Here is a 27,106-nt window from a genome sequence, read left to right on the forward strand (position 1 = left end):
ATTTAATGTTATGATTTAATCTTATAATAAGTACTTTTTTTCTTTACTTATGAGTTAAATAAATATTAATTAATATGTTTACAAAATTCATGATTATTTAGTTGAAGTTTTTGTTTAAATGTCTTACTTATATTATTTAATAATATAGTATTATCTGGTATTATTTTAGAATTATTACTGCTATAATTCAATGTAGTTTTGATTTATAAATGATTTTCTAATGGTTTTCATGAGTAAATATTGTTATTTGCTTTTATTTGTAAAAATATTTTATGTAACTAAAAAATAATTCTATGAAATGTTATTCTGTGTATTTTATGTATTATCAATTTTTTATGTATTTGAGTTGAAAAAAAATTCACATTAGAACTCTGTCAATGATCTTGCTTAACTTACATGGTTTGAATAATGCTTAGAATATAACTTTTTCCCTAGTGATAAAGTTGAAATTAATTACTTTCCTTATGAGTTGCTTGTTTCTTATAAAAAAAATTCAAGAAATAAATAAAATTTTACAGTGATTTTTTTGAACTGTTAATACTTATAAAAGTTGGCAGAAATTCAGTTCTCTTTCAAATTATGCTGTTTTAAATTATCTTGGAACATAGTTCATATATATCAAATATAATATTTTGTTTGTTAGAATAAAGTATTAATTTTTACTAATAAATTTATCCTTTACTTTGATGATAAAGAAATTAACTCTTCCTAACCTTGATGTCGGACTAGTACCATCTTAGTCGTTCTTCTGGAAGGTCCCAAATTTGAATTCCAAACAGGATTGTCATTTTTCATACACTATAAGATCTCTGTTTCATATTCCCACACACAAACTTCAAGTTTATTTGGTAAAATAATCAATCATTTACAAAAATATTACCCAAACTGCATTGAAATTACTCTTAAATTGAGGTTTAGTTAACTAAAATTTAAGCATGAATTAATTAAGTAATAGTACAAGTAATATTATATATAACCCAGCTTATTTTAAGGCTTCTGATTTTAAGAACTTTCTGGATGCGAGTAAAATTAACAGAAGGAAACGAACAAATTAACTAACACCTTACAATTCACAAGCTAATGACTAGATGGTTTTAATGGATTCATTAAAAAAGCTGTCTTGTTTTCCTTAAAATCATGAGCTTTAGGTTAACTAGTGAAAGGAGATATTACTGGGTGATTTGCACTTTATACAACCACTACTATGCTCGGGAATTGATCGTATACCCCACAAAAGGTACTCTTGCAATGTTAACTGTTCAACAAATGGGTCATCTCTTCCATTCACACATGAGTCCCTATTCACACATTCATCACAGGGACAGTCGAAGGCCCATTAACTCTCTCTCTACATTTCCTTCTTCCATTCCCAAATTTCTTTGATGATATATAGAAAGTTAGAAAGGTTGAATGTAAATAATCAGCTGTTTGCTACTTAATGATTTTTTTTTGTATGGAAATTATGTTTATTTTAGTTATATGTTTCATTTTTAGGTAATTAAATTGTAATAATATTGAATTTTAAATTGAGTAAATAAGCAAACTAAGAATATAAATAAATGAATATAGCCTGTGAAAATCAATCAACATTATTTTTGCCAAACACCTCATTTAGAAAAAAAAGTAATAAAAAGTAGTAGATTGATGTTTTTAAAAAGTAAAAAGTTACTGAATTCCAATTTTAAGGGGTTGTGGGTCATTTTGTCACTAATTCTTCAATTTTTTTTAGTAGAAAGGTTCACCCTGATAATTTCTTATTTAAAGAAAAATAATAAAAATATTTTAAAATTGATGCACTGTAATAGGACAGTGATAAGTTAATAGAACTGCACCTTTTAGTGGTGGAAATATCAATCAGAAATCGGAAGGTGTTTTTACAGATTTAAAAAAAAAAAATATTTATTACATTATTTTTTGATAATGCTAATGCATATACAAAAGTAAAATTTTTATAGTTATATCTTTTTGAAGTATAATACCACATTCCTAACTCATCATCTGATTTTAAAAAAAATATTGAATAGAACCGGTTCCTTAATACATAAGCTATCCTTGTTATATTTCATGATTGTAAATTAAACTGTTCCTGAGATATAAAGAAAAATAGCCAATTAACATACATCAACCCCACCCGCGTGCATGTGCACACACACACACACACACACACACACACAAAATGGGCATAGAATTACATTTTTTATTATAGATCTTCAGGAGGTGTAAAAATATTAAGAATACAAAATTTGTGATTGACATTTTTTTTTTAAAATGGTCTTTTTTTATTACTTTTATGTAGTTTAATGGTAACACATAAACAAACATATAAAAGAATTCAAGCATTAACTATTTTATTACGTATCTATCCTTGTTTTCATAACTATTATGCTGTTAACTATCATAATATCAAAGAGAAAAATTATAAACTGTTAACATCTTGCAGGATAATTTTTTTTTGGTTCTGAAACCACCTTTTGTGAAATTGGGTTATGATAATTATTGTTATATTCAGCGTTATTAAACTGAGTTTGTATGTAAAATTTAGTGAGTCATAAAGTTCCTACTTGATACTTAAATAAAATTATGTTTTAAAAATTAATTACTTCAGCTGATAATGTAAATTATTTTTTCAAATAATTTACATCATCATTAAGCTGTCAGTGGTTAGATTAGAGCTCACTGTTTGTAGCAGCCTATACAGCATTTTTTTTTTGCTGAGCACTTATTCTTGTGTTCAGCAGCACTACCATTAAACGGCAGCTCTTAACTCATTTATCATTTTAGCTGTAGTCTGTTATGGTTTCATCTCACCTACTCTTTCTTCCTCATGCCTTTCTTTTATTACTTTATCCTTTCTTAATTCTGTCTCTGTCACTTTTACTTTATTTTTATGTCATTGTTTGAAGTTTTCTTCTCTTGATGACTTCTTTATTTTTATTTATTAACATAATTACAGTTGCAAATCAAATATATTTAATATATTTAACTGATAATGATTAATATTTAATATTAATCACCATTTATTGACATTTGGCTTTATTTTTTAGTGATAGCATATTTAAAATGCTTAACTGATAGTGATTGTTATTTATTGATATTTTAGGTGTTTTTGTGTATATGCATATACATACACATGTGTATACATCCCTTTCATAGAGTCAACTATCCATATTAAAAGAAGAAGTTATTGAATTATTTGTGAAATATATTGAAAGTGTATCTATTTATTATGTGACTGGCTGTGATAATAAGAGGGATGGTTCAAAACTAAGGCTCGATAAATTATAAATAGGGATTGCCAACACTGATAGGTTCACAGATGCACAGTTGTTTCAAGTGGTCTGTTGGGCATGCAACTGCCACATTGTCATCAGTTCATTGTTTTTTGGCCTTGCCAGACAGTGTGTTAAAATGAAGTACGGTAATAACAAATCCCACGAGTTGTGAAATTCGATCAGTAATTAGATTTAAAAAACACAAGAGGACATGCAATGAATGAACTAGAAGTGAACCAATGTTGTGGGTTTAAGGAAGGCTGTTTAAACATTCATGACAAAAACAGAAGTGATTTTCCGGACTGATGATCTCATTGAACATGTGAATGTAAAAACGAGGGAAAATCGTTGCGTTATGAGTAGCGATTTTTCTCTGGAATTTCTAGAAGTTTCAAAGACAACATTGTTGAGAATCGTAACTGGCATTGTAGATCCAGTTTGTCATAAAATGTGTGCTCAATGGGTGCCAAAAATGTTGACAAGTCTCAAAAAGATCACAGAATGACATTTGCATGTGCATTTCTCGATAGCTTTAACCAAGAGAGAGACAGTTTTATTTCATATATCGTCACTGGTGACAATATCTGGATTTCATATGCCAATGGTGAGATGAAACAACAATCCATGAAGTGGTGTCAATCCAGTTCACCTAAACCAAAAATATTTAAACTAGCCTGGTCCTGAAGGAAAATCATGGCAATTGTATTCTGGATCAAAAGAGCATGCTTTTGATTGATTTCATGGATCCTGGAACATCCATCACATCACAAGTATATTGTGAAACACTCCCTATCGTCACTTTTGACGATGGGGAATGCTCTGATCGGAGTTGCTCTTTTTCATGATAATGGGTGTCAATAAATGGCTGCATGCACAACAGAAACAATTCAAAAATTCAGATGGTAGATTTTTTATCATTCCCCTTACAGTACTGATCTTGCGCCCAGTTACCACTTTTTTGTACATCTCAAAAACTGGCTTGCATCTCAAACATTCATGGAAAGTGAAGAGTTGAAAATCTTGGTGCAAAAGTGACTACAATCCAAGGTGGCAGAAGTTTATGCAATGAGTTTGAAGAAACTTGTTTCACGATATCAGAAGTGTTTGGAACGAAATGGTGATTATGTAGAAAAATAAAATAAATATGTAAATATGAAACCGTTAATAAATTTTTCATTTTTTCAACTGTTCTCATTTTGATACTGATCAGCCTTTACTTTTGAACCATGTCTCATAATTTATCATCCATCATTATATGGCAGTTTATACTTTAAGCTGAAGTAAAATTCTTATCTTAGTTTACCTCACCACTAAGATATATTACTTGTGCTGATGGTCACATTAATGTCTCACCAGATTTAAGTAATAGTTTATGCAAACAGTTTGTTTTTTAAACAGATTTTTTTTAGTTTAATATTTAGTACTTATTAAAATAAGATTGTGTGATTGAGTAACAGGAAAAACATGGATTCAAGGGAAGCTATTCTTACTCTAGCTAGCCTTATAAGGAAAGTTTATAAATAATAAAGCCATTTGCACTGTGTTCATAGATCTTTAAGAAACATTTGATGACCTAGAATAGGTCAAATTATGAAAAGTTTTATGGAAAGTTGGGTTGAAATATTGGGAAAGAAGAGTTACATACAACTATACAAGAAACAATTAGTAGTGATGAGTAGAAGATGAAGAAAAACATATCCTGATTCAGAAAAGAATTCAAGTTCTACATTGCATTGCAGCTTGTATTTAATAGAACAAACAATACAAATTTGATAGAATAAAACTGTGCAAGAAAAAAATAAAAATGTTAACATTTATTGACATTATCTTTCCGACAGAAACTAAAAATGAGCCCGAAAAAATAATGAGTGACATGGATTTACTTCCAAAAGTAAATTCAATTTCAAAATTAATAAAAGTAAAAAAAAAAATAAATAGAGTTTGACAGAAAAGAAAATAATTAAATTTCAAAATAGAGGAACTTATTGCATCAATGAGTTTTGCTGTTCAGAGATTAAACTACAAAGAACTTATGAAGTAAGGTAGAAATCAAAAGTAAACTGGAATGGCTTTATAAGATGAGATTTTTTACAGAAATATGTTGGCTAGTATCTAATATTGATATAAGAATTAAAATATTCATGTGGCACTTCATGGTAGTCCATAAAATATGAAATGAAGAGGCCTGAAGAAGAATAAGAGAAAAGAGAAGTTTTGGCAAAATCTTGTTAAGATACTAATTAAATTGTTAAACAGGATATCAAGGTTTAGTAACTCTATAAAGAGAAGAAGTACGAAGGATAAAAATGTGTAAAAGTATATGAAGATTGGAATTTGTAAAATACAAATACAAATAAATAAATATTTGTAACTAGGATTTTAGAATGTAGCCTGTAGGTTGTATAATTAATTATGTTGAGGTTAAAAGATTAGTCCTGAACAGAAAGGAATAAAATAATATCTCACCCAGTCAGCTCACTGATGATTAAAAATAAATATATGAATTCTTAAATTGCATTTTATAATATGCTATACAACATTTAATATAAATTAAGTTTTTGAACAGTTTTGCACTGTAGGATATATATATATATAAACTTTTCGAATGCTACAAAGTAATAATATATTAAAATAACAAATATATATATTTTAGTAGCAGTTGTGATAATTATTTAATATATAACTTACATTATTACTCGACAAAGTGTGTAATGAGTAAACACATAGGTGCGCAGTAGTTCTAGGCATATCTGAAGTAGTGTTGATATTGCTTACAGTACAATGAAGTGGTTGTAATGTATCGTAATACAGTGTCCTGTCACAATAGGATGTGTTGTAGACAGCAAGAAGCCGTTACTTTGTTGCATGCACGTTGGTAATTTTGTCTTCTTTGTTTCTGCAATACTAGAAACCAAAGCAATATTAGATGGGTATTTTTTAATACCCATCATCAAAGTTTTTTCTATACCATCTAATTTACCATAGCAATGACCAGACTACAGATTAGGTTGAGGAGTGGTATTAAAAATAATCATTGTGTAAAATGAATTTTTAAAACAAAATAAATAAATAAAATCCAAAAATGCGGTGATCAGAAATTCAAACTTGCATATCTGACATTGTAGCTGTTTGTTCACATATTACCCGAAGTTAGAATAGAAACTGAGAAAAAATAAAAATCAGTAAGACTGGAAAATCTTGTAAAAAATTGAAGAAAAAAGTTAACATTAATTACTTTCAAAAATGTATGTTAAAAAATATATATAAGTTTCACTGACCGAAAACATTAATGAAGTTAATTGCAGTTTAAAAAAAAAAAAACATTGAGACCTGCAGATAAATTACATGCAAGAAACTTCATGGAAAATTCTGAGTAATAGGTTTTAAATGGAAGAATACTGATAGTGGGAAATCTTGGTAGAAAAAATAAGATGTACGAGGTTTATTCAGAAAATAATCAAACATTTTTAATTACACAACAACAGAAATATTTAGTGACATGTAGTTGGCAGCATTGTGTTCCACATAACCTCCTCTGTAACCATATGTGCTTGAATTGTTGCTATCTCGTTTAGTTTTCGTGTTATTGTTTTTGAGTGCAACATGTTTAAGTGTTAGTAGCAATTTTTGTAATGTGCAATTTTCAGGAGCAATGATGATACAACTTAAATTTTTTTGTGAAACCGGAAAAAACTTTCACAGGAACATTTCAGCTTTTGTAAGAGACTTATGGAAATGATTATGTGGGTCATAAGCAATGTTACTAACATGATTTAAAAGTGTCGTTAGTTGATTGATGATGACTCTCGACCAGGATGGCCTTCGATTTCACCAAATATAACCCACGTTCAGAAACTCAACGATCTGGTGCTTGCAAATCACCGATTGACCGTCAGAGAACTTGTGGAACAGGAGTTAGCATGCCATGACATTTTGACTGAAAAATTGAACATGCATCGAGTTGCTGCAAAATTTTTTCGGCAAAGGATATCCACGTCCCAAGAAAGCACATCAAATTCAAAGTGATGCTTTCTGTTTTTTCGATTTTAATGGAATTGTGCATTTTGAATTCTTGCCTCAAGGTGAAACAGTGAACTGTATGAACTATCAAGGTGTTTTACGAGATACAATGGTTATGTGAAAAAATCCGCAAAAACAGACCAGAATTGTGGCAAGACAACTCATGCATGGTTCCTTCACCACGACAATGTCCCTACTCAGCTTTGTAAAGTCGTCAGTTTTGTGCCAAAAATCAGATGACTGTCTCCTTACTCACCAGACCTGGCTCCGTGTATTTTTTCTTATTTATTAAATTAAAATCAGTGACGAAAGGACGTTTTGAGACTATTGATGACAATAAAACAAACTTGTCACAAACCTTAAAGGTCATTTCAAATGAAGCTATCCAGAACTGCTTTGCAAAGTGGAAACACCGCTGGGAAAAGTGTGTGAATAGAAGAATACTTTGAAGGCGACAAGGACCAATAATCTAAAATTAATAATAAAGATGAAAAAAGTAAAGTTTGGTTATTTTCTGAACAGATCTCATTTGTTTAAATGGGTAAACTATTTAAAACTAATCCAGATTTTCGGACAGGAAAGAAAACATTTACTTTTTCAGTGATTCATACATTCACTCTATACACATAGAATGTTGTGATTGTACTGTTTATTCTATTAATGTTTATAAAAAAACCTATGTCCAAAGGATCGATGCTGATATCGGTGCACACCGACAGTGCTGCAGTAGAAATTCCGAAAGCACTTTGATTTTTAATTGGGCCAGATGCAGTGAAAATACCTGAAGAACATTAATTCTAAGAACTATGAGAAACCTTTCACTTCATTCTGTTTTGGTAATTGACAGCGCTCACTACCATAATGTAAAGTTACAAAAGGAACCAAATTGAAATTACAGAAAACAAAAATTATTAGAATGGCTACAAAACAGAAATATTTGATTAAAAACTGAATTATATAAATTAGTGCGATTAAATAATCTCCACTGTGAAGAGTGATACTTGATTAAAATATTGGAGTGGTATGATCGCATTGTACTAATAAAAAAAGTGAACTTGCAGAAGAAAATGTATTGTGTTGGCAGAATGTAATAAAACAAATCGCTGAGAAAAAATTTTCTGAACTGCTGACTGTTGTGAAAACATAAAACTAGAACAGAATTATTACGAGCCAAAGAGAGTTGTTGCCATGCAAATTCAGGTGCCATCACAATTGCTAATAATGATAATAAGATCAAGGGTGATAACTCCAGTGAATTTTAATTATCAGAGAGAGAGAGAGAGAGCGATGATACATATGACTTGGGCATAGATAATGACATCGAATCACTAAATTAAGAAAAACCTTATCTTCCTTTCTACTTTCCCTTTTTGTTAAAATAAACAAATGAAAGTATTAAAATCAATAAATGATAATAGAATACAAAAATGTGAACCTGGAACCTCTCTAGATGAAAGGCCAAGACTCTATCATTCTTCCACAGAGATCAGTGGGATGATAGTGGAATGGCAATAACATGCAATTAATGTATAATATCGTTTGACATCAATAGATTTCTGTTTTATTTCATTATAAATTTCTAGTTGTAATTAAGTGAAATAATTTAATCAGTTATTTAACACAGTTAGACCTAATTTAGGTTGCTTCAAGTATAACTTAATCATATTTTTTTAATGTTTTTGTTTTATCCTCCATTACATGTATGTACTATATGATGCAACAGGTTATTATATTATTATTATTATTATTATTATTATTATTATTATTACTGTCATGAGAATAAAGTTATTATTTTCCCTTCTGAAATAATAAAATCATAATATTATACCATCTGTTACTTCCAACTAGTTATTAATGTTAATGATCATTGTGTGTGTGTGTTTTTCTATCCTAGGGGAAATTATTGGAGCTTAATGTTTTAGTGTTGCACAGCAGTCGTTATTTGAAACCATTTATCTTTATAAAACTTCATTCCATTACCTTTTCAATTAATTTCTATTATTTCGGTGTGTATAGTAAAATTACTTGTATCATTTCATTCTCTTTATTGTTTCTGAAACTATTTTTTTTTAGAAGATGTGTTTTCTTTTTATCGATTTTTTTTAGAAAGTATTTTGTTGTATGAAATCTTTGCTGTTAATAGAACTAAATTATTTTTAATGTCTATAGATATGTAATTTTCATACTGATATACAGGTTTTGAGACTAAAACTATTTTTTTTATAATTCTTTATTCTTGATTAGAATTAGAATTTTTTAGTTTAATAGAAAATTTATCCAAATAGAGAGATCGCTCACCAATTTGACTTTTTGTGCAACTTCTGGGTAGGAAACAATCCTCAAATAGTCACATAGGCAGAATTTCCATCCTATTGAGCTGTAATAAAAAAGCAGTTACCGTGCTGACTTTATTAGAGGGTAACTTTGTGCCCTATCTGGAGTCCGGGATCGATCTAATACTTTTCCTGTGGTATCTCTAAGTCTGTTGCCTTCAAAGTTTTCAAAGAAATACCCAATTAAAATAGATATTACTGTTATTGGTGAAAATAGTGTATTTTGACTGATACATTTAATTTATAATAATCTGTTTGCTCATATCTTCTTATTTATTTGTCTAATTTAGTTATTTATTTATTTGATAGTTCACTTGGCTTAGCAACCAAGTAAGTAGTTATACACTGAATTGTTGGTTTTTGATTGCTAGCTTGGTTTAATATTTGGATTATGTATCGTTCTTCATGTGTGCATACATAATAAATTTATATGTAAATATCTTTCATTAAAGAAGTACATTGCAATCTAATCAATAAGATTTAAAAATGTTTCCATCCAATATTTATACCCCTTTTTTGTAAGTTATATTTTCACAGGATAACTTTTTTTCTGTTTTTTTTTAGGTGAAATATTTTGAAGGTCATGGACCAGTCAAATGAGAATCCAATATGTACTGCACTAGTTGGTTAATTATTATAAGTTGCATGTTATTGTTTATTACTGCTTAGCTCTTAGCTTTTTTATTTTTATTTACAGGTCAGGATAAAGAAAGAGGTGGAACACTTGATCTGTTACTTTCAACAACATATTGCAGATCTCAAGTTCATCTGTCCAGGCAGTTAGCTCAACTTCACCCTGAATTAACAATGCCAATGTTTTCAGGTAATTTTTAAAAATAAATTTTTATTATTTTATTGTATGATATTGTAATTAAAAGTTCAGTTGAATATTTAGTGTGATGTATTGGATTATGAAAATTAGTTTATTCTATTATGTAATGAAACGAGAATTTTAGTTGAAAAATACAGGTCTTAACAACTTTAATTGGTGTAAAATAGTTTCTGAATTTTAATTGTTAATTTTATATCTAATCTCAAACTGTTTTCTTTTTATCTTAATTATAATCTATTTAATTTAATGTAAATGTTGTTAAACTGGTAAAAACCGTATTAATGTAAATTTAGAAGTATTAGATGTAAAAAATTCCAGCTACATAATTCCTGTACTTTTGGAAGGTAGAATTTCTTGTTTGTGTGTGTATGTGTACATGCATGCTATACGCTAGTATTATAAAATTTATTTGGTATAAAATTTACAGCTGATAAATTAAAATAAACCAACGTTTCAGAAATTTAAACTCAACTTTGTCATAGTTAGTGTAATGATAAGTTCAAGCTTAATGAATTTCTTTAGCATGCATCAAGCCTTGTTTATTTTATAGCTAAATTAACTTTATTTTTTATTTTTTTGTCTTCAGTCATTTGACTGGTTTGATACAGCTCTCCAAGATTCCTTATCTAGTGCTAGTCGTTTCATTTCAGTATACCCCCTACATCCTACATCCCTAACAATTTGTTTTACATATTCCAAACGTGGCCTGCCTACACAATTTTTTCCTTCTACCTGTCCTTCCAATATTAAAGCGACTATTCCAGGATGCCATAGTATGTGGCCTGTAAGTCGGTCTCTTCTTTTAACTATATTTTTTTCCAAATGCTTCTTTCTTCATCTATTTGCCGCAATATCTCTTCGTCACTTTATCTGCCCATCTGATTTTTAACATTCTCCTATAGCACCGCATTTCAAAAGCTTCTAATCTTTTCTTCTCAGATACTCCGATTGTCCAAGCTTCACTTCCATATAAAGCGACACTCCAAACATATACTTTCAAAAATTTTTTCCTGACATTTAAATTAATTTTTGATGTAAACAAATTATATTTCTGACTGAAGGCTCGTTTCGCTTGTGCTATTCGGCATTTTATATCGCTCCTGTTTTGTCCATCTTTAGTAATTCTACTTCCCAAATAACAAAATTCGTCTACCTCCATAATCTTTTCTCCTCCTATTTTCACATTCAGTGGTCCATCTTTGTTATTTTTACTACATTTCATTACTTTTGTTTTGTTCTTGTTTATTTTCATGCGATAGTTCTTGCGTAGGACTTCATCTATGCCGTTCATTGTTTCTTCTAAATCCTTTTTACTCTCGGCTAGAATTACTATATCATCAGCAATTCGTAGCATCTTTATCTTTTCACCTTGTACTGTTACTCCGAATCTAAATTGTTCTTTAACATCATTAACTGCTAGTTCCATGTAAAGATTAAAAAGTAACGGAGATAGAGAATATCCTTGTCGGACTCCCTTTCTTATTACGGCTTCTTTCTTATGTTCTTCAATTATTACTGTTGCTGTTTGGTTTCTGTACATGTTAGCAATTGTTCTTCTATCTCTGTATTTGAACCCTAATTTTTTTAAATTGCTGAACATTTTATTCCAGTCTACGTTATCGAATGCCTTTTCTAGGTCTACAAACGCCAAGTATGTTGGTTTGTTTTTCTTTAATCTTCCTTCTACTATTAATCTGAGGCCTAAAATTGCTTCCCTTGTCCCTCTACTTTTCCTGAAACCAAATTGGTCTTCTCCTAACACTTCTTTCACTCTCCTCTCAATTCTTCTGTATAGAATTCTAGTTAAGATTTTTGATGCATGACTAGTTAAACTAATTGTTCTGTATTCTTCACATTTATCTGCCCCTGCTTTCTTTGGTATCATGACTATAACACTTTTTTTGAAGTCTGATGGAACTTCCCCTTTTTCATAAATATTACACACCAGTTTGTGTAATCTATCAATCGCTTCCTCACGTGCACTGCACAGTAATTCTACAGGTATTCCAGGAGCCTTTCTGCCATTTAAATCTTTTAATGCTCTCTTAAATTCAGATCTCAGTATTCTTTCTCCCATTTCATCCTCCTCAACTTCCTCTTCTTCCTCTATAACACCATTTTCTAATTAATTTCCTCCGTATAACTCTTCAATATATTCCACCCATCTATCGACTTTACCTTTCGTATTATATATTGGTGTACCGTCTTGTTTAACACATTATTAGATTTTAATTTATGTACCCCAAAATTTTCCTTAACTTTCCTGTATGCTCCGTCTATTTCACCAATGTTCATTTCTCTTTCCAGTTCTGAACACTTTTCTTTAATCCACTCTTCTTTCGCTAGTTTGCACTTCCTGTTTATAGCATTTCTTAATTGTCGATAGTTCCTTTTACTTTCTTCATCACTAGCATTCTTATATTTTCTACGTTCATCCATCAGCTGCAATATATTGTCTGAAACCAAAGGTTTCCTACCAGTTCTCTTTGTTCCGCCTAAGTTCTCTTCTGCTGATTTAATAATTTCCTTTTTAACATTCTCCCATTCTTCTTCTACATTTTCTACCTTATCTTTTTTACTCAGACCTCTTGCGATATCCTCCTCAAAATCTTCTTTACCTCCTCTTCCTCAAGCTTCTCTAAATTCCACCGGTTCATCTGACACCTTTTCTTCAGGGTATTAAACCCCAATCTACATTTCATTATCACCAAATTATGGTCACTATCAATGTCTACTCTAGGGTAAGTTTTGTAGTCAACGAGTTGATTCCTAAATCTTTGCTTAACCATGATATAATCTATCTGATACCTTGCAGTATCGCCTGGCTTTTTCCAAGTGTATATTCTTCTATTATGATTTTTAAATTGGGTGTTGGGAATTATTAAATTATACTTTGTGCAAAACTCTATAAGTCTGTCCCCTCTTCCATTCCTTTTGCCCAGCCTGTATTCACCTACTATATTTCCTTCCTTGCCTTTTCCAATGCTTGCATTCCAATCTCCAACTATTATTAAATTTTCATCTCCTTTTATGTGTTTAATTGCTTCATCAATCTCTTCGTATACACACTCTACCTCATCATCATCATGGGCGCTTGTAGGCATATAGACGTTAACAATCGTTGTCGGTTTAGGTTTTGATTTTATCCTTATTACAATGATTCTATCGCTATGCGTTTTGAAATATTCTACCCTCTTCCCTATCCTCTTGTTCATTATGAAACCTACTCCTGGCTGCCCATTATTTGAAGCTGAGTTTATTATTCTAAAATCACCTGACCAAAAGTCGCCTTCCTCTTCCCACCGAACCTCACCAATTCCTACTATATCCACATTTATCCTATCCATTTCTCTTTTTAAATTTTCCAGCCTACCAACCTTTTTTAAACTTCTAACATTCCACGCTCCGACTCGTAGAATGTTATTTTTTAATTTTCTGGTGACCCCCTCCTTAGTAGTCCCCACCTGGAGATCCGAACGGAGGACTAGCCTCCATCATTGCTATATGAAAATGCAGAGAGCCACATTTTCTGGGAAAGAAAGCAGCTGTAGTTTTCCATTGCTTTCAACTGCGCAGTACTCAGAGGATTGAGTGATGTTGATATGGCCGTTTAAGTCGTCCTGACTCACGCCCCTAACAACTACTAAAAGAGCTGCTGCCCTCTTTCAGGAATCATTCCTTAGTCTGGCTCTCAACAGATACCTCTCCGATATGTTTGCACCTTCGGTCCAGCTACTCTGTATCACTGAGCACTCAAGCCCCCTCACCAACGGCAAGGTCTCATGATTCATAGAGGAGGCTTTATATTTTATTAACTTTATATGTAACCAAAAGTCCTATAACCAAAAAGTGTCTAGGCATCTTGCCACAAGATAAAAGTCATTCCAGAAACTAGCATAGTCATTTTGTTAATTAATGATATATTTTTAAGTTAACAACCATTAACCTAACAAAAATCTCATTTTTTAACAGCTTATTATATAATGCAGCTTATTTATAATGCAGCTTATTGAAGAAAGAGTGAAGAGTTTGCTGTTGTCTTCTTCACTGAACCAAACTTATTTTTACGTTTTAGCATACCATGCTCACATAATATAGAAGATATTCAACTCTACAATTGATGTCTTAAGTTTTTTAACCACAGAGGCTGGTTGTAAAATGAACATTATTGCTATCTATGAAAGTAGTTTTGATTATTGTCTCGTGCAGCTCAGATGTTTTACACATTTCCCAACCATAAGATAGTGTAAAATTAAAAATTAATGTACCTCTTCAAGAAATAATGTATTACATATTGTTTCTACTTAAGGAGTGTTATATATAGAAATTAATTTATATATTAATTTCTATTGACGTATTGATGCATATATAATAATCCTTTTTGGAAAAGCTCCTTTGTTTTTTTGTGTAGTTTTGTTTATAAACTTCTCTTTTTTATGAGAAAGAGTGTTTCACTTCCTGGTGATTATTTTACCATTGTTTTATATTTTTGTTTAAATTTGCTTATTCTGTTACTTAACCAGCTAATTAATTGCTTCTTGTTTTATTTATTTTTCTCTAATATTAGAGTAACATTTCTTCCATATTAGTCAGTTTATCTCCCTAACTGAAAATAAATAAATATTTATTTGTTCCAGTTTCTATTGTAAAAAAATTTTTGTTGTCTTCCACAATCCATTACAAAATACAAGATAATTTATATTTTAGTAATATTACTTAACAGTATTTATTTGCACTGTAAGTCATAATAACTAGATAATTTTTGTATAAAATAGTATATAAATTTACTTATTTTATCAGGTTGTCTAAAAGGTATTGGTTGACCTTTTGAAGCCAAAATTGACAATACATTTATTGTTATTGCAAAATGACATTATGAGACCAGATATGCACCATTTTTATTTCGATGACCTGCCATTTTTCTGGCAACATTATAATCTCATTGCTGTAGATCTTCTGTGGTTTATGGTGGAAAAAATTATGACAAACAGTTTTCACAGGCCTCTTTTGAATTTAAGCTATGACACCATTTAGAGAGTTCTGCAAAGACCAAAATAAATGATAGTCTGACAGTGCCAGTTCCAGGCTGTATGGTGGAATCATTAAAACTTCCTAGTCAAGTTCTCTCAGTTTTCTGACAGGTTAAAGACGTATGCAGTGTTGTCAGTGTGGTATATGACACTCTTTCTGTTGACCAGTTCAGGCTGTTTCTTTTCGATTGCCTGCTTCAAATGCGCTAATTGTCGACAGTACAGGTCTAAGTCAATCATTCTGCCTAGTGGCAGCAGCTTTGATGCATGATGCCCTTCCAATCTCCTCGCTTCAACCGTGATCTTTTTCATACATTGTTGTTGTAGGTTATCCATTTTTTTCATGATTAACTGTTTCAGAAATGGCACAGTTTTGTTACATTTCAGTAGAGATTCACAGATAGAAATTTGATCAAGTAAATTTTCCTGAGTCAGATCATGTGACATCTAAACATCAAGCTTCTTTATAGAGCCAGCTTTCTCAAATTGGTTTTACGCTATTTGGTGATGGATTTTTGGGTTATTGGCACTGTCACGCTGCTTACATGCCAGTCTTCCTTGATGTTTGCCAGAATATGCTAATGCTATCTCGTGCTCAAAAGGCTCAGTATTTTTTAAGCTACCTTTTGTATTATAAATGTAAAATCTAATTTATTTAATGTTAACAAACATAAACGTAGATAATTTTTATTTGATATAAATTAAATTCTATTATTAAATATTAAACAACCCACTTTTAAATTAATGAAGATTTTTTCGAAAGGGCATTTGAAGCTAATCATCAGTACTTTTATCTGATGCTATCAAACACTTCATTGAAGAAGGTGTTGATAATTACTTCTAAAAAGCCTCTGACTTTTGAAGAAAAAGTTTACCTTTTTTAATGATTAATTTGATATTGAAACATTCATATTTAATGCATCATTTTAAAGTGCATGATGTTCTATAATACTGTTGAGCGAATGATTAACATAATAATCTTAGTCTAAAGCTTATGATAATTTTTGGACCTTGCCTTGTAAAAAAGGATGATAAACCTATAAGTTGATCATTCTTTTGCACTGCTTTCCTTCTCTGTGATCCTTTCTTCTAAACCATTAGTTCTGTGAATACAGGTGTTCTAATGGATTTTAAATAATCAGTTCATCCTTTATTAAGAGGGGCAGTTGCCTGTGGAGCTACTCATGGACTCCTTTCTAGCGATTCCACATTAAGCATATTGGCTGAACTGCTTGTTGTGTAAAGCTGGGTCCTCTCATCCCTAGAAAATAAGAAAACGTAATAAATAATCTTTAAAATGGTCTACAATTATGACATAAATTAACATTTAAAAATTTTTTAAAATGGAGACGCAGTATTGCAGAAGATTATTTGTTACAAATAATATATCTATGGGTTTGTATTAACTTATGAACCACTCAGAATAAGAATGGTATAGGTAAAGTGGCTTATCATTTCATCAAGGACAAGGATAAATGAAAGTTAGGGAAGCAAAAGCAGGGTGTATAAGAGAGAATAAGCCAGTAATATCTGCACAAAAGAAAGATGTGAGATGTGAGTCCATTCGTAGACACTCCATTGCGGCAACACACTGTTCCCGTACTGTACTGAAAGTCTTCAATGAATTTCGGCCCCTGATACACCTTCCGACCACAAAAAACAGATCACTGAACGTTGTTCTTCTTTGGTGCAAACAGAAAGTGGAGTAGCCATGGTTAACAGCAGGGCAGCGATAATGGAACTAACCTAGCAGCATCAAACCTGCACAGACATAACAACAATTGAACTACGTATGTGTCATCTACGCAACACAACAGTACTACCAACATAAACAAAAATATAACTAAATTGCAGATAATAATTGACTTACCCTCGTATTTGTTGTGTATTTACTATACTATGAACTATTTTATTTTCAAAATCTTGTATAAATATTTCAGACTAGTGGCAGATATAGGTGATTTCATTGGTAAACCTTTTGTTTGTGAATAACAGTTATTCTTATATTCAAAGTAATTTTGAAAACAAATATTTCTTATAATAGTGCCTAATGCATTGCTGTATTCTGAGGTTTCATTTAATATATTTTTTATTATTTTTTCAATTGGTATATTAGGTACATGTTAGTGATATCATAACTTACCATTTTTGTGTTAAAATAACTTTAATAATTTTTTATATATATATTACTTTACTGAAATTAATCTTTTTAAGATACATATTATTCCTTTGTATTGTTAAATTATATTTAATAAATAAAACACACAGGACAGAATATTGAGATAAGACATACCTTACCTTAACTTTCCATTAAAGTACTTTCCCCGGATTTTTTGTATCCTTGGTCATAATTAAAATAATTCTGTGATTGTAGCACCATCTTAATATTTCAGAAAATTGTGAATAAAGAAAGTAAAAAACTGTAAAAGGTTATTGTTAACAATTACAATATCATGCTATGGTGAACGTTAGGCTTTAATGGAGATTGCAGAATAAGCATAGATAGGAAACCCTTATTCTGTATTACTTTTTTGTTATCTTGTATGAATTTTTTTTTACACACAAATTTTCCACTTTCTATTCAGTTAAGAAGGATGTGGTGAACATTTTTGCTGATGGGTGCTCTTCTTTTGTTACCAATCTTAATAAGAAGATATCTTAAGCATATTTTACAAATGAATAGTTATTCATTTAATTGGTAATGTTTGATGTTTCTTATTTGGTGATTATATTATAAACAGTATATTAAATATTAGGAGTAGTAAGCCCAGATTTATCTAGTAAGCGCCTCAGCTACTCGATCTGTTATTTGTACCACCCCAGGTAGTGAAGAGAACACCCTTCAGTCCTATAAATTTTTCAAATGGAAATTCCTCACAACCTCTTTTGGATTCACTAATCAGTGAATAAAGACTTGGCCTCTCAACAGTTTTCACTATCTCACAAAACTGAAAAATGCAGGCGGAGATGTACCCTTTGTGAGTGGCAAAGAGCTAATAGAAACTGCTGTTACATTTCTGAGTTGACTATTGCTGGTTGAGTAAAGGGTGTATCAAAACCTTTTAAGTGTGATGGTGAGTGCCAAAGTGTTTAAGGTATGTGGAAGGTGACTTGAGATGATCTGGTGATGAGATTTCTTATTATAAATGGGTATTATTGAATTATCTTATATTTGTAATACAGCTAAATATGCTTAACCTTTATTTTCTAAAATGTTATTTTATAAAAAGATTATTTGTTATCTTTTTTATTTTTGTAATATTTTAGAAATCACTCATAGATTTCAAACTGCTCGTCCAGAGGTTCGCCAGTTACTATTGCAATATATTCTTCCATGGTTACATAATATGGAACTTGTTGATCCAAATGTTCCACCTGGGAATCCACTTTCATACTTTCAGGTAAGAATTAATAATTTTTTGTTACTTTTATTTTTATTATTAAAATAAATTATGATGAGTATTAAGTTAAATAAAAATTAGAGCCTACAAGTAATACAGTAAAGTTGTGAAAAATTTTAAACTGTTTATAAATGGCTGTTAGTCATCAGCAGCATATATTTTCTGTCTAAGGAGATAAAAAGCCTCATGAAGAGGGTTAAAAATTAAGCTTATATTACATTTTAATTAATACTTTTTTTTTAAATTATTACAAAATTTTGTCTAAATGTTGTGACCTTATAAAAAATAGTATTGTGCATCTTTTTTTTTTTTTGTTAATCATTTTCTAACATACATTTGGTAGTAGTTTATCAAATATTTGATTTTGTTAAAAAAAAACAATTTTTGTTTTTAACCATGATTACTGCGAGAAAACTATGTAATTTCATGTATAAATAACTAGTTCATCAAGAATAGTAATGGAACTAAAAATATTAATTCATTTGAAGTAAAAGAGACATCTTTCTTAATATTCTAATTAATATTTAGGCTAATGTCTAAATTTGCATTCAAAGAAGTTTTTCAGTTCTATGAATTATATGTTGTGTTTAAATTTAGTAAAATTATTGAATTTATTTTATGTAAAAGTTACTGTTGTCATCAAGGATGACTGAAAAGGTGGAAAATTATTATGGTATCTAGAAGAACACAATGATTTCAGTGAGGAAAGAAAAAAATTGATGCACACTGATTTATTTACAAATTATTATTTTATTTTTAAAAATAATTTTGTAGAATTACAACATTTATATAAAAAGAGAATATAGTAATACGGTTTTGAGAATAAAGTTACTATCCAAGGAAAGTGCAAAAATAAATTTGAAGAAATTCTGAATGACATGAATTTATTACTAGAAAATAAATTTAATTCTGGAAATATATAAACTTTAAGAAATGTAATAAATAATAAACATATAAATATTAAAAGAAAGAGTATCAGAATGAACAAAGTAAGGTTGGTCAAATGATGTAGTGTTTACCATATTGGTTTCGGTTCCTGGTAAGGGTATGACATTTTTTTTTTTCACTTATTGTTTCATTCTTCATTTTATCAAAATGAATTTTCATGTAGCAAAGAATCAGAAAGTTTCAAAAAATGGATAAACTATTGCTGACTAAAGAGTAAAGTTTATAATATGTAATAGCGATTTGTAGTATATAATAATCTCGTAGGAAGTATTTTATTTCTGTGTTTACATAGGTAGTAAAATTACACCAGGATAATTGTCTTGTTGCCCTCTTTAATGAATTTTCTTCTTATATATTTGTGAAACTTTTTTTCCTAAATGGTTTAACAATGATGTTTATGTCATTAAAAATATAATAATTTAATTTTTTGTATGTTATTTTCAAATTTTGTTCAGTTGTAAACAATTATGGTTATTTATTCATTGCACGAGTCCAGTTACTCTTGTTTTTTCAGAATTGAAGTTTTCAAGAATGAAATTAAAGAGAAAGAACCCTTTAGAATAATAATTGGCAATTTATATTATAAAGTCTTTGTAACATAAATAGTATATTATTCTCTACAAAAATGACATGTAACATTATTGTTTACTGATTGATGTAAATATAGCTGAAACTGTTGTTATTTATAACAATCTGCATTTCATGAATAAACAGTCAATTTAACTATTGTAAAAGCACGTAAGTGTGTGTTATGTATGTTTGACAATAATTCCTTTTTTCTCTTTTTTTTTAATTTAAATTGTAACGATCACGTTTTATTTATTTTTAATATCAATATTATACTTTTTTATTTCAGTATTACAGTGGGGATCCTCGTGAAGGGGAAGGTAGACGACGAGAAGGTTGGGGGAGTGTTGAAGCAACTGAAATGGTGTTAAATAATCTCTTTTATATTACTGCTAAGGTAAATTTTTATTAAGTATAAAATTTTTAACAAATTTTGAAGTTTTTTTATTTTTGCATTACTAAATATTAATAATTTTTTTATTATCCTACACTCTGTATCCAATTTATTAGGTTGAGTGGTGAATCAAAGACCTTAATCTCTTTCTCTCTCTCTCTCTTTCTTTGTTTGTACCATTCCATCTCAAACACCTTTTCCTTCTCCGATTTTCTTATCTATTCATATTTTCTGCTTTCTTCCCTCTCCTTTTTTCACCACTCTAGGCTTTTAGTGGTTTATATCAGTTTGAAGGAGTGGTGTAGTCTTTATTGATTGATTTATTTCTAAGGACCAAGTTTACACTCTAATAATAAGTTTGCAATATTTACAGGCAATTATTTCTTCATAATAATAAAAATCATCATTGAAAATTCTTGTTAAAAACTTTTTTATATTTTTAATTATTGCTAATTTAATGTTTATTATTAATTTTTATTGAGTATTCTTATTATTTCATTAAAATTTTTAATTTTTTTTTTTTTTTGTCTTCAGTCATTTGACTGGTTTGATGCAGCTCTCCAAGATTCCCTATCTAGTGCTAGTCGTTTCATTTCAGTATACCCTCTACATCCTACATCCCTAACAATTTGTTTTACATATTCCAAACGTGGCCTGCCTACACAATTTTTCCCTTCTACCTGTCCTTCCAAAATTAAAGCGACTATTCCAGGATGCCTTAGTATGTGGCCTATAAGTCTGTCTCTTCTTTTAACTATATTTTTCCAAATGCTTCTTTCTTCATCTATTTGCCGCAATACCTCCTCATTTGTCACTTTATCCACCCATCTGATTTTTAACATTCTCCTATAGCACCACATTTCAAAAGCTTCTAACCTTTTCTTCTCAGATACTCCGATTGTCCAAGTTTCACTTCCATATAAAGCGACACTCCAAACATACACTTTCAAAAATCTTTTCCTGACATTTAAATTAATTTTTGATGTAAACAACTTATATTTCTTACTGAAGGCTCGTTTAGCTTGTGCTATTCGGCATTTTATATCGCTCCTGCTTCGTCCATCTTTAGTAATTCTACTTCCCAAATAACAAAATTCTTCTACCTCCATAATCTTTTCTCCTCCTATTTTCACATTCAGCGGTCCATCTTTGTTATTTCTACTACATTTCATTACTTTTGTTTTGTTCTTGTTTATTTTCATGCGATAGTTCTTGCGTAGGACTTCATCTATGCCGTTCATTGTTTCTTCTAAATCCTTTTTATTCTCGGCTAGAATTACTATATCATCAGCAAATCGTAGCATCTTTATCTTTTCACCTTGTACTGCTACTCCGAATCTAAATTGTTCTTTAACATCATTAACTGCTAGTTCCATGTAAAGATTAAAAAGTAACGGAGATAGAGAACATCCTTGTCGGACTCCCTTTCTTATTATGGCTTCTTTCTTATGTTCTTCAATTGCTACTGTTGCTGTTTGGTTCCTGTACATGTTAGCAATTGTTCTTCTATCTCTGTATTTGAACCCTAATTTTTTTAAAATGCTGAACATTTTATTCCAGTCTACGTTATCGAATGCCTTTTCTAGGTCTATAAACGCCAAGTATGTTGGTTTGTTTTTCTTTAATCTTCCTTCTACTATTAATCTGAGGCCTAAAATTGCTTCCCTTGTCCCTATACTTTTCCTGAAACCAAATTGGTCTTCTCCTAACACTTCCTCCACTCTCCTCTCAATTCTTCTGTATAGAATTCTAGTTAAGATTTTTGATGCATGACTAGTTAAACTAATTGTTCTGTATTCTTCACATTTATCTGCCCCTGATTTCTTTGGTATCATTACTATAACACTTTTTTTGAAGTCTGACGGAAATTCCCCTTTTTCATAAATATTACACACCAGTTTGTATAATCTATTAATCGCCTCCTCCCCTGCACTGCGCAGTAATTCTACAGGTATTCCGTCTATTCCAGGAGCCTTTCTGCCATTTAAATCTTTTAATGCTCTCTTAAATTCAGATCTCAGTATTGTTTCTCCCATTTCATCCTCCTCAACTTCCTCTTCTTCCTCTATAAAACCATTTTCTAATTCATTTCCTCCGTATAACTCTTCAATATATTCCACCCATCTATCGACTTTACCTTTCGTATTATATATAGGTGTACCATCTTTGTTTAACACATTATTAGATTTTAATTTATGTACCCCAAAATTTTCCTTAACTTTCCTGTATGCTCCGTCTATTTTACCAATATTCATTTCTCTTTCCACTTCTGAACACTTTTCTTTAATCCACTCTTCTTTCGCCAGTTTGCACTTCCTGTTTATAGCATTTCTTAATTGCCGATAGTTCCTTTTACTTTCCTCATCATTAGCATTCTTATATTTTCTACGTTCATCCATCAGCTGCAATATATCGTCTGAAACCCAAGGTTTTCTACCGGTTCTCTTTATTCCGCCTAAGTTTGCTTCTGCTGATTTAAGAATTTCCTTTTTAACATTCTCCCATTCTTCTTCTACATTTTCTATCTTATCTTTTTTACTCAGACCTCTTGCGATGTCCTCCTCAAAAATCTTCTTTACCTCCTCTTCCTCAAGCTTCTCTAAATTCCACCGATTCATCTGACACCTTTTCTTCAGGTTTTTAAACCCCAATCTACATTTCATTATCACCAAATTATGGTCGCTATCAATGTCTGCTCCAGGGTAAGTTTTGCAGTCCACGAGTTGATTTCTAAATCTTTGCTTAACCATGATATAATCTATCTGATACCTTGCAGTATTGCCTGGCTTTTTCCAAGTGTATATTCTTCTATTATGATTTTTAAATTGGGTGTTGGCAATTACTAAATTATACTTCGTGCAAAACTCTGTAAGTCGGTCCCCTCTTTCATTCCTTTTGCCCAGCCCGTATTCACCCACTATATTTCCTTCCTTGCCTTTTCCAATGCTTGCATTCCAATCTCCAACTATTATTAAATTTTCATCTCCTTTTACGTGTTTAATTGCTTCATCAATCTCTTCGTATACACATTCTACCTCATCATCATCATGGGCGCTTGTAGGCATATAGACGTTAACAATCGTTGTCGGTTTAGGTTTTGAATTTATCCTTATTACAATGACTCTATCGCTATGCGTCTTGAAATACTCCACTCTCCTTCCTATTTTCTTGTTCATCACGAAACCTACTCCTGCCTGCCCATTATTTGACGCTGAGTTAATTACTCTAAAGTCACCCGACCAAAAGTCGCCTTCCTCTTCCCACCGAACCTCACTAATTCCTACTATATCCACGTTTACCCTATCCATTTCCCTTTTTAAATTCTCTAGCCTACCAACCTTTTTTAAGCTTTTAACATTCCACGCTCCGACTCGTAGAATGTTATTTTTTACTTTTCTGGTGACCCCTTCCTTAGTAGTCCCCACCCGGAGATCCGAACGGGGGACTATTTTACCTCCGGAATATTTTACCAAGGAAGGCGCCTCCATTATTGCTTTTGAAAATGCAGAGCCACATTTTCTTGGAAAAAAAAAACAGCTGTAGTTTTCCATTGCTTTCAGCTGCGCAGTACTCAGAGGACTGAGTGATGCTGATATGGCCGTTTAAGTCATTGTGACTTACGCCCCTAACAACTACTGAAAGAGCTGCTGCCCTCTTTCAGGAATCATTCCTTAGTCTGGCTCTCAACAGATACCTCTCCGATATGGTTGCACCTTCGGTCCAGCTACTCTGTATCCCTGAGCACTCAAGCCCCCTCACCAACGGCAAGGTCTCATGATTCATAGAGGAGGCTTATAAAATAATTTTTTTATTATCCTACACTCTGTATCCAATTTATTAGGTTGAGTGGTGAATCAAAGACCTTAATCTCTTTCTCTCTCTCTCTCTTTCTTTGTTTGTACCATTCCATCTCAAACACCTTTTCCTTCTCCGATTTTCTTATCTATTCATATTTTCTGCTTTCTTCCCTCTCCTTTTTTCACCACTCTAGGCTTTTAGTGGTTTATATCAGTTTGAAGGAGTGGTGTAGTCTTTATTGATTGATTTATTTCTAAGGACCAAGTTTACACTCTAATAATAAGTTTGCAATATTTACAGGCAATTATTTCTTCATAATAATAAAAATCATCATTGAAAATTCTTGTTAAAAACTTTTTTATATTTTTAATTATTGCTAATTTAATGTTTATTATTAATTTTTATTGAGTATTCTTATTATTTCATTAAAATTTTTAATAGTAGTATTAAATTTGATCATTTAAAACAATCTGTTTATTTAAAGAACTTTACCTTTGACTAGTATTTTTTATGGTTTATTAGATGTGATTTTTTAATGGAAAAAATCATTTTATGACAAGTAATGTGAAATTAAGTTTTCTTGAAATTTTGTTTTCTTGAAATGTTGTTTGATACATAGACTGCTCAGCCCATTAGCCAAGAATTATTGACAACGATTAGGGAAACTAATCAAACTTTGTCAAAGTTTTACTAATTATAGAAACCAGTATGTTTAATACATGTAACTTTGACATCATAATTATCATCCTTCATATACTTTTATTTTAAACATACTGCTGTCTCTTTGTTTTAGTATAAATCCTCTATAACTTATCTTAATTTTTTTAAACAGACTCGTTTACCTAAATATTTAATTGGTTAGTAACATCAACTAAGTTGTAACATACCTTACAGCCAGTTGTGAAACAGTATGCTTTTACTGTTTTTAAAAAATTTTTTGCCAATTTAAAAATAATCAGGATAGATTGGTTGTACTAAAATTCAGTTCTTTTCAATCTTTATCCTACGTTTGCCTGTTTACGTCCTCCCTAGTTTAGTTAGCTCCATCAATGAAATACGTATCTTGTATTACATGTGTTCTCAGTTCAACATATGTACTTTTTTATATTTGTAGTAGCTTTACTCTTCAATAACTGAACTGATTTCTATGATTTTTTAAAATCTTTACAGTAAGTTCCACTGATGATGAAAAACATGAAAAGCTATCATGAAAACGTTATTCATTATCTCTCCATGATAGATGTATAAGAAGTTTTAACTATGACAGTAGTATATACATACTAATGATTTTTTTTTTAATTTTAACTGTATATTTTAATTTATAATTGTGTGTAATTTATAAAATTTGTCTGCTGATGATAGAGTAACACTCTGAAAGCATTACAGATAGGTGAGTGTTCTTACCTTTTATTTGAACTATACGTGATGGATTTATATATTTGTTTTAAAATATATATATTTTTTTCATACAGACAACATTTTTTGTTGCCTTGTTCCCATTTTAAATCAAATGAAAAATAAAATTAAAAAAAATAATAAACTGACTTCAAAAATTAGAAAATAAATAAATATTTTTCAATCGTCAGAGAGCACTTTTTGAATTTTGACTTTCTGAAGTTTGCACCAAGCCAAGGGGTTTGTAAACTGCTACAATTAATTTGGTTCACTGCCTTCTAAAAGTATAAATTTTAACAAATATTTTTAAAAATGTATCATTTTTATGTTTTTAAGCTGATTTATATTATTGTTAAGTTTATTTTAAAATAATTTGTGTTTCATATCTTGTTCTGTATTTTTAGTTTTGTAAAAACTCAATTATTCTAATGAATAAGGCCATTGCTAGACCATTAAAAAGAAACACTTTTTTCTTGTTTATTTTAATTTTTTTTTTTTTTTTAATATTTTTTTATGTGTTGCAAAGTACATCTCAGTTGCAGACACAAAATACATTTTCCTAGAGAATAGCTATGTAATTCTTGGAAGTGATTTTTATCTCTTATTAGGTTTCCTTCCTCAAATATTTGTTTGTATTTTTATAATGAAGAATATTTGCAAAAAGTAGGAATTTATGTTGATTTTTTTTTTTCATAAAATGTGTTTTCACATTTTCTAAAAAAGGGGTAACAGTTCGTAAATGTAATGTTTGATGTAAAATAAAAATAATTTCAGTAATTTAGAACATAATATAAGGTATTGAAAATTAATAAATACAAAATGATGCGTATTAGAAATATATTATCAGTAAACTAGAAATTTACTAATAAAGAAAAAATTTTTTAATAAAATTTATAAGTTGACAGAATTGTTTATTTAGATACACTATCAGAATTTGAATCGTTACTTATTTGTCATTGCAGTAACAAGTTTTAATTAAATTTGACAAAGGAAAAACTGAAAAAAATGTTGTTTGTATGTAACATATTTATAACTGATGTGGAAATCCTCATGCAAGTACTACTAATGGTAAGTTCTCTTACATAATGAGTGTACCTTGGTTGTTTATTTTATAAA

At 30.3% G+C, this 27,106-nt stretch overlaps 1 protein-coding gene across 2 annotated transcripts in view; it reads left to right on the forward strand.

Annotated features, from left to right (window-relative positions):
* Positions 1 to 27,106, forward strand: part of fry (microtubule binding protein furry) — a 789,794-nt gene that overhangs the window by 671,142 nt on the left and 91,546 nt on the right. For both annotated transcript variants that reach the window (XM_075372343.1, XM_075372344.1), the window contains 3 exons: positions 10,323 to 10,448; positions 18,755 to 18,888; positions 20,693 to 20,800. In XM_075372343.1, coding sequence (XP_075228458.1) covers positions 10,323 to 10,448; positions 18,755 to 18,888; positions 20,693 to 20,800 — 368 coding nt within the window. The remainder of the gene's footprint in view (positions 1 to 10,322; positions 10,449 to 18,754; positions 18,889 to 20,692; positions 20,801 to 27,106) is intronic.

The sequence above is a fragment of the Lycorma delicatula genome, chromosome 8, assembly GCF_047948215.1.
Source record: "Lycorma delicatula isolate Av1 chromosome 8, ASM4794821v1, whole genome shotgun sequence".
NCBI lineage: Eukaryota > Metazoa > Arthropoda > Insecta > Hemiptera > Fulgoridae > Lycorma > Lycorma delicatula.